This window comes from Manis pentadactyla, chromosome 12, assembly GCF_030020395.1.
Source record: "Manis pentadactyla isolate mManPen7 chromosome 12, mManPen7.hap1, whole genome shotgun sequence".
Lineage (NCBI taxonomy): Eukaryota > Metazoa > Chordata > Mammalia > Pholidota > Manidae > Manis > Manis pentadactyla.
The window spans coordinates 92,462,549-92,478,512 of NC_080030.1; the positions used below are offsets into that span (position 1 = coordinate 92,462,549).

General features: G+C 33.3%; 1 protein-coding gene across 3 annotated transcripts in view; it reads right to left on the reverse strand.

The window, feature by feature from the left end:
- Positions 1-15,964, reverse strand: part of RNGTT (RNA guanylyltransferase and 5'-phosphatase) — a 264,552-nt gene that overhangs the window by 87,976 nt on the left and 160,612 nt on the right. For all 3 annotated transcript variants that reach the window (XM_036912191.2, XM_036912190.2, XM_036912189.2), the window contains one exon: positions 9,454-9,554. In XM_036912191.2, coding sequence (XP_036768086.2) covers positions 9,454-9,554 — 101 coding nt within the window. The remainder of the gene's footprint in view (positions 1-9,453; positions 9,555-15,964) is intronic.

Below are 15,964 nucleotides of genomic sequence, written 5' to 3' on the forward strand. Positions count from 1 at the left end.
GATACTAAGTCAAACCTTATCTCAACAATCACTGAGAGTTATCTACTCAATCACTCTCAAATGCACTTCTTATAAAATGAGAATCCTAATATTTCCTTATTTAACAAGTAGAATAAAAGAGACTACGCTGGTCCTAAGACATACATATAGGAAATCGTATTAAAAGAAAGCTATTTCATGCTGCCCATGTAATTTCCACACTAAAATGCATAGATTAAATAAAAGGAGACTGAACTACAAACAAAAATTATAGAATGTCATTGTTTATAAAGATCTGTTCAAACTCTACTTTTAGAATGATAAACCACTAATTTATCTAGTTAACTGAAACATAGCCAGTTGTTAAAAAGGTTAATTCTATGCCTATGCTAGACTGCACGGTGAGGGTCATAAAATTCTGATTTTTAGAGCTTCCAATGAGCAGAAATATGTGACGTGTCAAAATATTCTATTCAGGATATACATAAAAAATGGACTTTAAAAAAAAGAACTTTGAGAAAATTCTGAAGTGCAACTTCTATAACCACAAATTAGCCAGTGAAATTTTGGCAGATAAACATAATTACAGGGAATTTTGACAGAACATTTCCAATGTTATTGTCTCAAATATACTTTCAGGACTTTTTGTAAATACAAGGATTCTGAATCTAAGGTACCTTTAAAATGACACCTTTGGTTTCAACAAATCATTACAATATTCTGGGACATCAGAGAAAAAAAAAAATCTGTTCACCATTAACATTTATATCTGTATGTATAGTGTAGTAACTCTTGCACCCAATGCAAATTATCTAATACTAATTTACCCAACAAAAATGCACTAGTCATCTGTCACGTGAAAGATACACAGAGTCATTTACTCATTAAAGAGGTATTTATTAAGTTTTGCCAGTGTACAGAATGATAGGTCCTAGGGAAAAAAAAGAGTTCATTATTCTAAGGGCATAAGGACAGATTTAGTCTATTCTTGTTATTTGTGGTAGTTATGTTCTATAAAGTCATCAGGAACACAAAATTAGTGAATACTAAACCACTGCTCCTTAAGAAATTACAACATTAGGTTCCTGCAGTCCTCTGATCATTTTTTTGTCAATTCAATAATACATAACATTGTTTTCTGTGTGCTTCTGTTTAAAGACTACTTATTTAATATATATGGTTGATTCTTTAATGCTGAACTCACAGACAACAACACTGTAACTCATGCCTAAGTAAAGCTTATCTAATGCCAGTATTTTCTCCAAAAGTAACATCACATATCACAGCCTTCTTGCATTTAGGAACACTAAATAGCACTTTAGCAGTACACTCGGAAGCCATTTCAACAGTGAAATCATCAACAAAAAGCACAGAAATGCAAAAAACAGCAGTGTGAAAAAGGGCATGTGTTTATCCTATAAGAGTTGAAACAAGAAAGCAGAGCATCGCCTTGTTCGGCCTCAGCTGGGAATGTGGGCATCAAATGACTCTAATATTCTGTCAAACGGTGCATGCCCAGGAATGACTGCAAGAGCGAAATGTCAGCAAATAGGTGAACTCGCAACTGCAGAATCTGCGAGTGATAAGGATCCAATGTATATAGCTGATTGCAAATGTTTAGAGCAGAAAGTTACTTTAAAGATCATCTTTCCAATATTCTCATTTTTTCAGGTGAGAAAAGAGGTAGAAGTGCATGATATTGACAAGATCAGAATCTAATGAATAAAGTACCCAAAGCAAAAACATACAGCCCTTCAAAAAGAATGAAGAGTATCAGGACAGCTTAACTGACTTCTCTGCAGTAAACTAAAGCCTTGCTCCCTCTGAAACCTGTAGGAGAGAACCCTTCCCTGCCCTTTCCTAGCTTCTGGTGGTCTGCCAGCAATCGCTGGCTTTCCTTGGCTTATAACTGCAGCACTTCAATCTCTGCCTCCTTCACCGCACGCCATTCTCTCCTCAGGCATCTCTGCATGCCTTCCCATCTCCTTTTATGACACTAGTCATGTTGGGTTAGGGGTCCACCCTATTCCAGTATGGCCTCATCTCAACTAACCCCTTAATTCCACCTGCAGACTCCTATTTCCAAACAGGGTCACATCCACAGGCACCAAGGTATTCAATACACCTTTTTGAGGGACACGATTCAACCTACCAAACCAGGCAAACATTAACCAAAAGGGCTGGGTGGCAGGAGAGAAGCTGGCAGGGTTCTTGTGATGTGTACTAAGTGACAACAAGGGTAGTACAGTAACATCAGTTGGAGGCTATTGTCATAGTCCAGGTAATACAACGCTAGTCTGAACTGAATGTGTCTATGGAACAGGGGAAAGTCAGTACATTTAAGCAGTGTCTATAAAACTGACAGTGCTTCATTAGATAACCAGGTAAGAGAGACAAAGATGCCTTACAGGTTTCTGGCTTGTGAAACTGGGTGGAATATGCTGCCAACTTCTAACTTCTAGCTAGAGTAACTTCCAAAACACAGATAGTATCAATTCTTTTTATAATCTTGACTAACTCTCCAATTTTAGTCCCAATTCTTAACTCTGATTTCCTGATCTATCACATTGGGGCCCTGGCCTACTTTCTTCAAGTTCCTACTTCATAAATTCTGGTTATTTAATAAATAATCCACGTGACTTCATGACTTCTTTCAGATTATATTTTATGTCTTGAATGCCATGGCTATGTATTTGCAAAGGTCTATTCAACTGGAGCATCTTCTTTGGGACCTTCTTTGACAATAAAATATTTTTCTTGCTGACAATAAAAATATTTTTATATGTAGTATAAGATTGTCTGGGCTCCTGTAAACTTTAGGAGTATTTTACTCATTAAATAGCCAGTTTTGTTACACTGACGTTTATTTATGTCTCCCCATTCTAGCTACTCACACACCTTCGGAGTAGGGCTTATCCATCTCTTTATTCCCACCACCTAACAATGTGGTTTGCACAACTGAATAGCGATTAATCAGTTATAACTGGCACTGCTACTTACTATGCTGAGAGCCTAAAGTAAATGGGAGACAAATAGGATAGTGAATTTTTTTCTTTTTCATAAGTTAAATTCTGAAAAAGATGAATAAAGGTCTTTGTTTCTTAGTAATGAATTCATGTAATTTATAGTTAATTTATTCTAAACTCCCTTGAGACCATGGAATATGGTCTATACTTTCCAAAATAAACACATATTTAAATGCCAAAGCAATTTTTAAATCTAAATAATACATAATCCAGCTCTACTTTTAAGAGCTAAAACATTGCCCAAGGAGGTAAATTTGCTGATATTTGAGAAACTCATGCAATTGTATAATGGTCAGTAAATGACACTAACATGTTAACTTACATGTAATTTAGATTGCCAATTTTCAAACAATTAAATGAAAATAAAATGTACTTTTTAAAAAAGCTGCATAATCTAGACTTCCTTTGATAACTGATAATATGTGTTTGAAACTCTTATCAATATAAACATGAAATCTTCGGGCTGTCAATACAGAAAACTTCCATTTGATAGGGTTTCTCTTAAAAGAATATAAGGTGTTAATTTATTATAAATACAATTGTTAAATCAGTAGTGTTTACAATGGACAATGCTGGTACAGTACATGGGCATTAAGAAAATCTAAAAACTTAAACTGTTATTACACAGTAAAACGTATTTCACACGATTAAATATAATTTTTTTAAATAAGGTCATACATAACAGGTGCTAACATAATGAAATTTAAGATGTTAAAAACAACCACTAGAACCACTACATGTAATACTTTGCAAAACTCTGAAATCATAATTGTTCCTACTATTCCCTTACTCAACACTTGGAAGTCCAGTTTGTTAAGAGAGTTTTCTGATGTACACAAAGAACAAAATGAGCTCCTTCCATACCCTCCCCCATATTCTGTCCCCTGAGATTCAAAGCTTAATATGAGTTCCATTTTCCAGAGATAAAAGGATTGCATTAACAATGATGTGCCCTAGCTTTCTTCTTTTTATAATAAATTACCATATTTATATTTTGAAGCTGTCATATGCTAGAGGATATTAAATATCCTCTTGTCATAATTAACTCTTTAAACCAAATTAAATGGCTTGGTTCAAAACAGACTGAAAGTTAAAAGAATATAATTCTATTACCAATTATTCTGCAGTTATTTAATAGGCAGAGATATTTAATTTATCCCATAATTAATATTAACTGAGAAATGCTCAGAGGCTAAAAAACACAAACCTTTCCTCATTTTACCCTTAAGATGTAAATAAGAATTTGAACTTGGTGTTTAGCAATAAATATGTACTAACTTCATAAATACTTTGGGCCAAATCCTAATATAGTAAACTCTAACAGATTGCTAATTTAAAAAATGCCATCCATAACTATACCAAATATCAGCTGCTGGGCTAAAGTGTTTCATTTTACTAAGGCTTTGTAATATTTTTATTATAAACACAATTGTTTCTGCAGTAGACTAATGTTATACCATGGAGAATAACTCCTTTATGTATACAATACAAACTCAGAAATATACTTCTAGGAATAAATGAAAATTCTCTACTTTTCAAGGATTTCTGATGACCTAAAGACATTATAAAGATCCTAAAAGCAAAAAAATGTCTTTATCTGTCTGAAGAAAAAGTTTATTAGAAAAAATAAATAGAAGTAATAGAATTAGTATTTCAAATTAACTATTAGATAATAAAAACGAATCCATAACAGCTATTGTAATCTTTTATTTTCTCCTAACATCAATGCAATATTTTTTTTTTTGCAAATTAAGCCACAACAGAAAGAATTCTGGTTATGAAGAAGTGTTAAATAAGAATACTTCTTAAAAACATTATGTGAAAATATACTTGAACTGAAGAAAAGTTCTGGAAAAAGAGTAAAGTCAAGGTATAAAATGACTATCAATGAGCTCCAGAGCCACTTAAAATATGGATGAGTTTAACTGTTATAAACCTGATTATATATTTGAAGTATATATAAAGAAAAAATAAAAACACAATGCACATGATTTATATATAAAATAACAGATTATACTGACAAAGAGCAAGAGAAGCACGGCAGTAGCTGAGCTGCATACTGAGCTTCGTGTCTTACACATGGAAGTTTCAAGAGACCATTTCACTCTAGAGTCAGGTATTCAGGAGAATATGGGTTTAAAAGGCCCTCTGACAAACTCAAGAGTGATTACAATAGAGCCTAACTGGAACATATTTTTAATAAATACTAAAATATTAGACTATAAGGAATATCTCTATTCCCTCTGTTATGACTGAACATTTACGTTCCCTCAAAATTCTGATATTGAAATCTAGTCCCCAGAGTGATGGTATTTGGAGGTGAGGCCTTTGGAAGGTCATTAGGTCATGAGGGTGAAGTCCTCATGAACAGGTTTAGTGCCCTTATAAAGAAGAGGCCACACAGCCGGCTCTTGTTTTCTACTACGTGAGGATACAATGAGAAGTCTGCAACCCAGAAGAGAGCCCTTTGCCAGAACCCAGCTATGCTGGCACCCTGCTCTCGGACTTCCCAGCCTCCAGATTGTGAAAAATAAATGTTTACTGTTTAAGCCACCCAGTCTATGGTATTCTGAACTGACTTCTAGGGGAAAGGAGGAGGGAAGTTTGTTCAGGAACATTTTTGTGATCATAATTTACAAAACAAGAAATAAATTAAAAAGCAAATAAATAAAACAAATTTTAAAAAAAGAGAAACAGAAAGGGCTATTTGAAAATTAAAAATAAAAGACTAAGGATCCAAGGAAAAATTAAGTTAAAATAATGTAAACATGTCTGACTCATATCAACTCCAAACTATCAGCCTTTTAAGCCAAGTGTATTCTGAGTAAATGTGAGATATGGAATTTGAAGTGATTTCCTGGCAAGGGAAGTGATTTGTGGCTTACGTGGACTTCTTTCCTCACCAGAGCTACCTGTGAGTGCTCAACCTGCCAACAGCTGACACCATACTGAGGCCCCTGATACAATGCCCGTCCCCAGGGAGATTAGCCAGCCACTAACCCAGAGTGAGGATCACTAGGCCCCCTGAGAGCATATGAGCATATTGTCAGTCACTGTGGTAGGTTAAGTACACTGACTTCTTCCATCATGGAGGGGGCAGCAATTTCCCCTCACTGGATCACCTAAGTATTCCAAATAAAATATCCCTTTTTCTCCTTAAAGTTTCTATTACCATCACTGCTATGGACTTCTGGAATGTCTTCTTCATTAACCTGGTTTGCAAGAAAACTTACTCCTTAGTAAAATAAGGGAGGCAATGGGCTGATGGCCTTGACATTCACTGGTCTTACCCATCACCTAAAAGCAGCTGGTTTAACAACACAGCAGAACAGTCAATTGAAAATTCAGTTATAACACCAGTTAGGAAACCACACCTTAAAAGGATGGTGTTCTTATAGGATGTGGTACATACTTTAAATCTATAGCCAAATATATGATATAGTTTCTCACTCAGCCAAATATATGGGTCAAAATACATCTCAATATTATTTCTAATTACCTACTCACAGAATTTTTGTATGATTAAATCTTCACAAGAAAATCTATGAGAGACACTGTTACTGTGAACATTTTACAGTGAGAAGCTTAGAAAGATTAAGTAACAAGACTATAATAGCGAGCAAGTAGTGTATCTAGGACTCGGTTCTGTGCAGTCTTGGCCAAAAACCCATGTTCTTAACCACTATATATTGCCCAGGTTATTTTAAGAGATTTGTTACAAAAAAAATTATATAAATAAAAGTTTTGTGACTTTGTTATGTTCTTGTTCTACAGGTGTTTGACAACTTATGATTAATTATACAAGTAAGTTGAAGATATATGCATTTTAAAAGGTAAACATTTTAAAGGATTAGACTCAAACAGGATATGCTTTACACAGAAAACTGAATTTACACAGTCCAGCAAATAATGGAATTGTGGAGCTATAAAAAGAAAATAGAGACTTTTAAATCTATTTTAATTAAAACAAAAATAATAGCAAACATTTGAATGCCTACCATGTGCCATCTGTTCTAAAACATTTTACATATATTAGTTCATTTAATCATCACATGTCTTATGAGGCTGACTCCTTTTTTATTGATGACGAATTTGAGGCACAGAAAAAAATAATGTGCTAAAGGTCTCACAGCTAATAAAGATATTCAAACTCAGGCAGTCTAGTTCCAGAATTTGTTGTCTAAACTACTATTTTACACAAATATTAAGTTAATACTGCTCGCTTTTAAGTCACTGACATTATACTTAAGAGTTTGCACTTGCCTGAATACAGACTACCTTTATAATCCTTTAGCTTTGACAATGACCATGGTTTTTGGTTGTAGAGTGGTTAACATAAAGTCACATTTTTTTCAAAACAGTGTACACCTCTCAGATGAAAATCTACATTGTGTGTCTATATACAGCTCAACACAATGTAAGCTGCTAAGACATACAGAAATTGATTTAGGCCATGATAAATCAATATTAAGTTAATATACCTCAAATTTTCAGAATGACACTAAAAGGAGTGAAAGAGCAAAGTTTAGATTTTAATTGCCATCAACAGGACACTTAACACAATGGATTTTTCTATTTCTATTACATTTTAATCTAACAGAATCTATACTACAGCCACTTTATTATAGTAGCTGAGACTCAAAATCATACTATAAAAGCCTAAGACTACAATAAAAACAAAAATCATTGCAGACATTGTCAAAGATCGGTATTTGTGCCTTTCAAGAAATTCCACCCCATTTTAAGCTTTGTAGAAATACTTAGAAATGCAGTCAAGAAAAAAAATAGGTTCAGTATTTTAATATTAGTCCCACTTCACCAACCATATGGAAAATATGATTCATATGATTCAGAGATATGGCTGTTCTCCTCTCAAACTATTGCAGGCATATTTCTTTTAATACTCTCTAACATACTGCAACTAATCATCTAAAATACCCAAAGAGAGAGGTAGACAGACAGTTAGTGTGGGGGCAATTTTCAAGAAATATTAACAATATTTCATTGTTACTAGTATTTAATATTTATTAATTATTATTATTATATTAACATACCTTTCATTGATAATATCTATTAATAATTAATAAGCTACCAACATTAATATTAATATAAATGCTTATCCAAAGATTGAATAAATAATATTTTGGATTAATTATTGATAAGTAATATCATTGTATACTGATAGGATTATTCTTTCCAACAAAGTATTTGATGTACAGATATTCTGAATTGCCAATATTATTCCTGTTGTTTAATCTTTGATATTTTTTGATGGAATATGCATAAACACACATACACACCATCTAATCCTATAAACAGTCAAAAATTTATCTATCCATCCTTGAGTTAAATCAGACTAATACAGAGTAAAATACATGAACAATACTATCTGGTTCCCCAAATAACTGTTCTTACTAAACTACACTTTGCTATTAAGTCACAAACTCTTATTTAAATACATTAAACATTTAATAATTTACTTTTTGAAAAATGACACCCACATGACTTATTAAACACTTTTTGCTTAAGATTCACCACATTGCACAGTATCCTTTATTTAATAATGCACAGTCTTAAGAGACTTAATCTTCCAGAGTCTGGATATATATAACTGTTCACAAATCCTGTGTTCCATTAGCGGCAAAAATGCAAGTCTGTAGCTTACCTATGGCAAGTAAAAAATATTTCATGGCATGCATTGGTAAACTTTTAAATCTTTCTACCAGTGTTATCTTATTTACCTTCTCTTTATGTTTTCTTTGCTCAAACATTTCTTACTTAATTGTTAGGAATTTACTTAAATAAGATGTCATGAAAATTTGTGGAACATGATAAATAAAATAAGGATATGAAAAAACAATGAAAATATTCACACTAAAGCATTTCTTATTCTAAAATAGCAACCAGTGAAGTGAGAAAAGGAAGATTAACCAATAAATGAAAAAACACTTAATGACCATTATGAAAAATCCTAATGAAATTCAACAATTAATACGTTACCCTAATAAAATATGGATAAATGTTTGCTATGCAAATGCAAATACAAAGTAGTTTGTTTCAAAATAAAAAAGGCTTATTTCAAAAAACTTAATTGTAATAATAATTATCATATCTGACCTTCATAATTCACTTAACAGGACTACTTCCGGTAAAATCTATTTTCACTTCTGCAATTTAACAAGGTTCATTTTTTTATATTAAAGATAACTATTTTAATATGAAAATTTATAAATTTTAAAGGATGCTACAAAATGTTAGCTGTAAGAGGTCTAAGAAATAATTTATCAAAGTGAGATAGATATACAAATATGTATGTAAGGATACTGTAAACTAAAGTTATTTTACTTTTTTAAATAAAATATATGTAAAATACCTGGTAAGCAGTGAAGCCTTATACAAACAGTATTATTTCCATGTAAAAATGGGGGAGGAACAAGTGCACACTTACCCTTCTCCTCCCATTCTTGTTATTTTTAGGCGAAAATCCACAGAATTCAGACTGGGAGGCTTCCATTTTAAAATATCATCACATCGACCAGGTTTATATTTCTAAAGTGAATTAAAATGATGGTAATAGTTAATAAGAAGCTAAAAATTAAACATTCGATTTATTAAGTATAACAGCAATTACCTGTTATTAAGTGAATTGCTTTTTTTTCTGAATATAATTTTATCTTTAACTGATGAGTGAAGTTGATAGCTACCTTCTTAGCAAGGGCCTTTCTCCCTTTTCTGCCAAAGCATGCAGACCCTTGCTTATGGAAGTCCCAAAACAGAATGAATCCTTTTCTTCTCTCCAACCTTCCTATAACTTCAAGGAAGCTTTGTCATTTAAAAAAAAAAAAAACTTTTTTCCTGTTCAGCTTTACTATGGAATAATTTACAATGAATAAAATTAACCAATGAATGTTAACAAATGGGTATGTAATCATCATCAAAATCATGATATGTGGTGTTTCAATTACCCCAAAAGCCTTTCTGCTGGCATCTGCTGTCAATTCCCTCCCACCAACTCTCTGTAAACAGTGACCTTTCTATCACTACCACTGTGCTTTTTCTAGAATCCATAAGAAATTCTTTTTTTAATTGATATACAATCTTACATTGGTTTCAAATATAAAATACAGTGGTTTCACAGTTACCCATCTTATTAAATACTCCCCACTAGTGAAGTTACTATTTGTCAACATAGGACCATGTTACAGAATCACTGGCTATATTCCCCATGCTATACCACTATCCCCAGAACAAACCTGTATTATGACTGAGAACTTTTAGGCCCCTCTAGTCCCCTCCCCATGGTAACTACCAGTCATTTCTCAGTGTCTGTGAGTCTACCACTATGTTGTTCATTGTTTTGTTTTGTTTTTAAGTTCCACAAATAAGTGAAATTACATGGTATTTGTCTTTCTTCTCATGGCTTATTTCACTGAGCATAATACCCTCTAGGTCCATCCATGTTGTAGCAAATGACAGGATTTCTTTTTCTTTTTATTAAGGTATCTTTGATATACAATCTTATGAAGGTTTCACATGAGCAACATTGTGGTTACTACATCCCCCCCGACTATCAAGTCCCCACCACATACCCCATTGCTGTCACTGTCCAACAGGATTTCATTTTTTGTGACTAAGTAGTATTCCATTGTATATGTACACCACATCTTCTTTACCCATTCATCTATTCATGGGCACATAGGTTGCTTCCATAACTTACCTATTCTCAATAATCCAGTGACAAACATAGGGGTGCATATATCTTTTTGAATCAGAGATACTGTTTGCTTTGGGTAAATTCCTAGAAGTGGAATTACTGGGTAATATGGTATTCTTAGTTTTTTGAGGAAACTCCAAACTGCTTTCCGTAGTAGCTGCACCAATTTACATTCCCACCAGCAGTGTAGGAGGGTTCCTGTTTCTTCAGATCATCTCCAACACTTGTTACTTATCTTTTGGATGGCAGCCATTCTGACTGGTGTGAGGTGGTATCTCATTGTGCTTTAGATTGCATTTCCCTGATGACTAGTGATGTGGAGCATCTTTTCATATGCCTCCTGGCCATCTGTATTTCTTCTTTGGAGAAATGTCTGTTCATGTCCTCTGCCCATTTTTTAATTGGGTTATTTGTTTTTTTGGTGTTGAGGCATATGAGTTCTTTCTGTATTTGGGATGTTAACCCCTATCAGAAGAATCATTTACAAATACATTCTCTCATACCATAGGCTGCCTTTTTGTCCTGCTGATAGTGTCCTTTGCTGTACAGAAGCTTTTCCATTTGATGTAATTCCACTTGTTCACTTATTACTTTGTTTCCCTTGCCCAAGGAGATGTGTCTGGGAAAAATTGCTCATGCTCACGTTCAGGAAATTTTGCTTGTTTCCTTCTAAGAATTTTATGGTTTCACGACTTACATTTAGGTCTTTAGTCCATTTTTAGTTTACTTCTGTGTATGGAGTCAGGCAGTAATCCAGTTTCATTCTCTTGCATGCAGCTGTCCAATTTTCCCAACAGCACTTATTGAAGTGGGTGTCTTTTACCCATTGTATATTCACTGCTCCTTTATCATATATTAATTGACCATATATGTGTGGGTTTATATCTAGGTTCTCTATTCTGTTCCATTGATCTGTGGATTTGTTACTATGCCAGTAACATACTGTAGCTTTGTAGTAGAACTTGAAGTCAGAGAGCGTAATCTCCCCCAGCTTTATTCTTCTTTCTCAAGATGGCTTTGGTTATTTGGGGTCTTTTGTGGTTCCATAAGAATTTTAGGATTATTTGCTCTGTTCATTGAAAAATGCCATTGGTGTTTTGATAGGGATTGCATTAAATATGTAAATTGCTGTGGGCAATTCTGACTTCAAGAACTAATTAATATTCTTCCTATCCATGGGCATTGGATAAATTTCCATTTATTTGTGTCTTTAATTTCTCTCATGAGTGCCTTATAGTTTCCAGAGTACAGGTGTTTCACCTCCTTAGTTAGGTTTATTACAAGGTATTTTATTCTTTTTGATGCAATTGTAGATGGAATTTTTTTCCTGATTTCCCTTTCTGCTACAATTATTTTCTTGATTTCTCTTTCTGCTACTTTGTTAGTATATAGGAATGCAATATATCTGTGTATTAATTTTGTATTCTGCAACTTTGCTGAATTAACACTAGTAGTTTTTTAGTGACATCTTTAGGGTTTTCTATGTATAATACCATGTCATCTGCAGATAAAGACAGTTTTACTTCTTCCTTATGAATTTGGATACCTTTTATCTCTTTACTTTGTCTGATTGCTGTGGCTAGGACCTCCAGTACTATGTTGAATAAAAGCGGTGAGAGTTGGCATCCTTGTCTTGTCCTGATCTTAGGGGAAAAGCTTTCAGCTGTTTGCCATTGAGTATGATGTTGCCTGTGTGTTTGTCATATATGGCCTTTATTATGTTAAGGTACATACCCTCTGTAACCATTTTGTTGAGTTTCTTTCATGAATGGATGTTGAATTTTGTCAAATGCTTTTTCAGCATCTATTGAGGTGATCATGTGGCTTTTATCCTTCTTTTTGTTAATGTGGTGTATGATGTTGATTGATCTTTGAATATTGTACCATCATTGCATCTCTAGAATAAATCCCACATTGTTGCAATGGATGATCCTTTTGTTGTATTTCTTAATTCAGTTTGCTAATATTTTGCTGAAAATTTTTGAATCTATGTTTACCAGCAATACTGATCTATGATTTTCTTTTTTTGTTAGTGTCTTTGTCTGGTTTTAATATTAGAGTGATGCTAGACTCAGAATGAGTTTAGAAGTATTCCCTCCTCTTCTACTTTTTGGAATATTTTATGAAGGATGGGCATTAGCTCTTCTTTAAATGTTTGGTAGAATTCAGCTGTGAAGCCATCTGGTCCTGGAATTTGTTTGTTGGGAGTTTTTGATTACTAATTCAATTGCATTACTGGTAATTGTTTTGTTCAGATTTTCTGCTTTTTTCTGGGTCAGTCTTGGAAGGTTGTATTTTTCTAGAAATTAGTCCATTTCTTCTAGGTCATCCAATTTATTGGCATACAATTTTTCATAGAATTCTCTAATAATTCCTTGTATTTCTGCGTTATCCAGGGTGACTATTCCTTTTTTGTTTCTGATTTTGTTTATTTGTATACTCTCTTTTTGTCTTGGTAAGTCTGGCTAGGGATCTGTCTATTTTGTTTATTTTCTCAAACAAGCAGCTCTTGGTTTTGTTCATTTTTTTCTGTTGTTTTATTCCTATTTTATCTATTTCTGCTCTGATCTTTATTATGTCCCTTCTTCTACTAACTTTGGGTTTCATTTATTCTTCTTTTCCTAATTATTTTTAATTGTGAGTTTGAACTGTCTATTTGGGATTGTTCTTGTTTCTTGAGGCAGGCCTGTATTGCTATGTAAATTTCCTCTCAGAACCAGTTAAGAAATTTTTAACACAGGATTTTGTGATTTATCTATGTCGGTGCATATATCAGTACTTTGTTCCTTTTTATTCCCAAGTAGAATTCCATCTTATGTATATACCACAAGTTGATAGATACCTGAGTTGTTCCCAGTTTTAGGCTAACAGGAATGAAGTTGCTCTGAACATTTATGTGGATATGTTTTCATAACTCTTGGGTAAACACCTAGGAGTGGAGTGGCTGGGTCACACAGTAAATGTATGTTTAACTTTGTAAGAAACTGTCCAATTGTTTTCCAAAGTGGCTGTAAACTTTCCTGTAATATATGAGAAGTCAATCTGCTCCACTTGGTTCCAAGGTAGGACTAGGTATTATCATTGTCATTTTTTTAATTCTAAATTTTTAATTCTAAAATATGTCTCATAATTTTAATTTGCATTTCACTAATGACAAAAGATGTTGAAGAACTTTTAATTGGCTTATTTGCTATCTATGTATCTTTTTTGGTCAAGAGTCTGCCCAAAATTTTATCCTGGTGTTTACTGGGTTATCTCCTTATTATTGACTTGTAAGAGCTGTTCATATATTCTGAATAAACAGCCTTGGTTAGATATATATACTGCACATATTTTCCACCAGTCTATCTTGCCTTTTCATTTTCTTACAATTTCTTTTGAAGAGTAAATTTTTCCTACTTTAATGAAGTCAAAAAATCATCTATTTTTTTCAGCTTTATTAGTTATGATTGAGAAATAAAAATTTTAAGGTGTACAATATGCTTTGATATACATATAAACTGAAATAATTAGGACAAACTAATTAACATATCTATCATCTCACATAGTTAACTGTATATGTAGTGAGAACATTTAAGTTCAACTCTCTTAGCAAATTTCAAGTATACATTATACATTATTATTAACCACAGTCACCTTTATGTCTGTATGTTAGGTCTCCAGAACTTATTCACCTTATCACTGAAAGTTTTTACCTTTTGATCGATGTCTCACCCTGTTCCCCTACTCACCCCCCCAATGGGTTTCTGGTAACCACCATCCTGGTCTCTGTCACAGTAAGTTCAATTTTCCCTTTATTTTTAAATATACCAAAGGTATGCAAGGTCACACATCTGTGTGATCTCTATGTCATGGTAAGTCCAATTTTCCTTTTATTTTTAAAGATACCATAGGTATGTGAGATAACACATCTGTGTGATCTGTGTCTGGCTTATTTCACTTCACACAGTATACTCCAGACTCATCCATATGAGTCACAAATGGCAGAATTTCTTCCTTTCTTAAGGTTGAATAATATTCCACTGTATATGTACACCACATTTTCTTTATCCATTCACTCACTGATATACACTTAAGTTGATTCCATATTTTGGCTACTATCAATAATGTTGCAATAAACATGGGACTGAAGGTATCTCTTCAAGACACTGATTTTATTTCTCTTGGATATATACCCAGAAGTGGGATTACTGGATCGTATGGTAGTTCTACTTTTACTTTTTGGAGGAACCTCTATACTGTTTTTCATAATAGCTGTACCAATTTACATTCCCTCCAACAATGTACAAGGGTTCTCTTTTCTCTGCATCCTCACCAACATTTGTTATCTACTGACTTCTAGACAATAACCATCCTAACTGGTGTGAGGTGATATCTCACTGGTTTTGATCTATATTTCCCTGATGATTAATAGTATTAAGCATCTTTTCAAAATCATCAATTTTATAATTAATGTTTTTTGGGCCCTTTTCTTTAAGGTATCTTTACCTATCTAAGGTCACTACACTGTCTATGTTTTCTTTGAAAATTTTGTAGTTTTAGCTCTTATTTTTAGGTATATGACCCCCTGGAGGTTAATTTATTTATACGGTGTGAAGTAAGGGCCTAGATTCAGGGTCTGACATATCAAATTGATACAGCACCATTTGTTCAAAGTATTCTCCTTCCCTCACTTAATTCCCTTGGCACCTTTGTCAAAAATCAGTTCTTCATAGATACAGATATACTTCCAACCTCACTAATTTGTTGCACTGGTAAGTACACCGTCTTCCGGCTAACAGCACACTATCTTAATTACTGTAGTTTGGTAAGTTTTGAAACCAGGTTGTATAAGTCTTCAAACATTGTTCTTTTTCCAAACTCCCTTAGCTAATGTAAGATTTATGTTTCCACATAAATTTTAAAATTAGCTTGTCAATTTGTATGAAAAATATGTCTGCTGGAATTTTAATTAGAACTGCATGGAATCAATAGATTAGGGGAGAAAAACATCTTAACAATAATGATTCTTCCAATTCATGAACACTGCAAATCTCTACTTAACTCAGGACTTCCTAAATTTCTCTCAGCAATGTTCTGTAGTTTTCAGTATACAGGTTCTAAGCAACTTTGATTAAATTTATTCCTAACAATTTAATATTTTGGGTGATATTATCAACATAGAAAATCAGCTGTGTTGCAACAGCAACAATCCAAAAAGGAAAGCAATTCCATGTACAATAGAATCGAAAAGAACAAAATACCT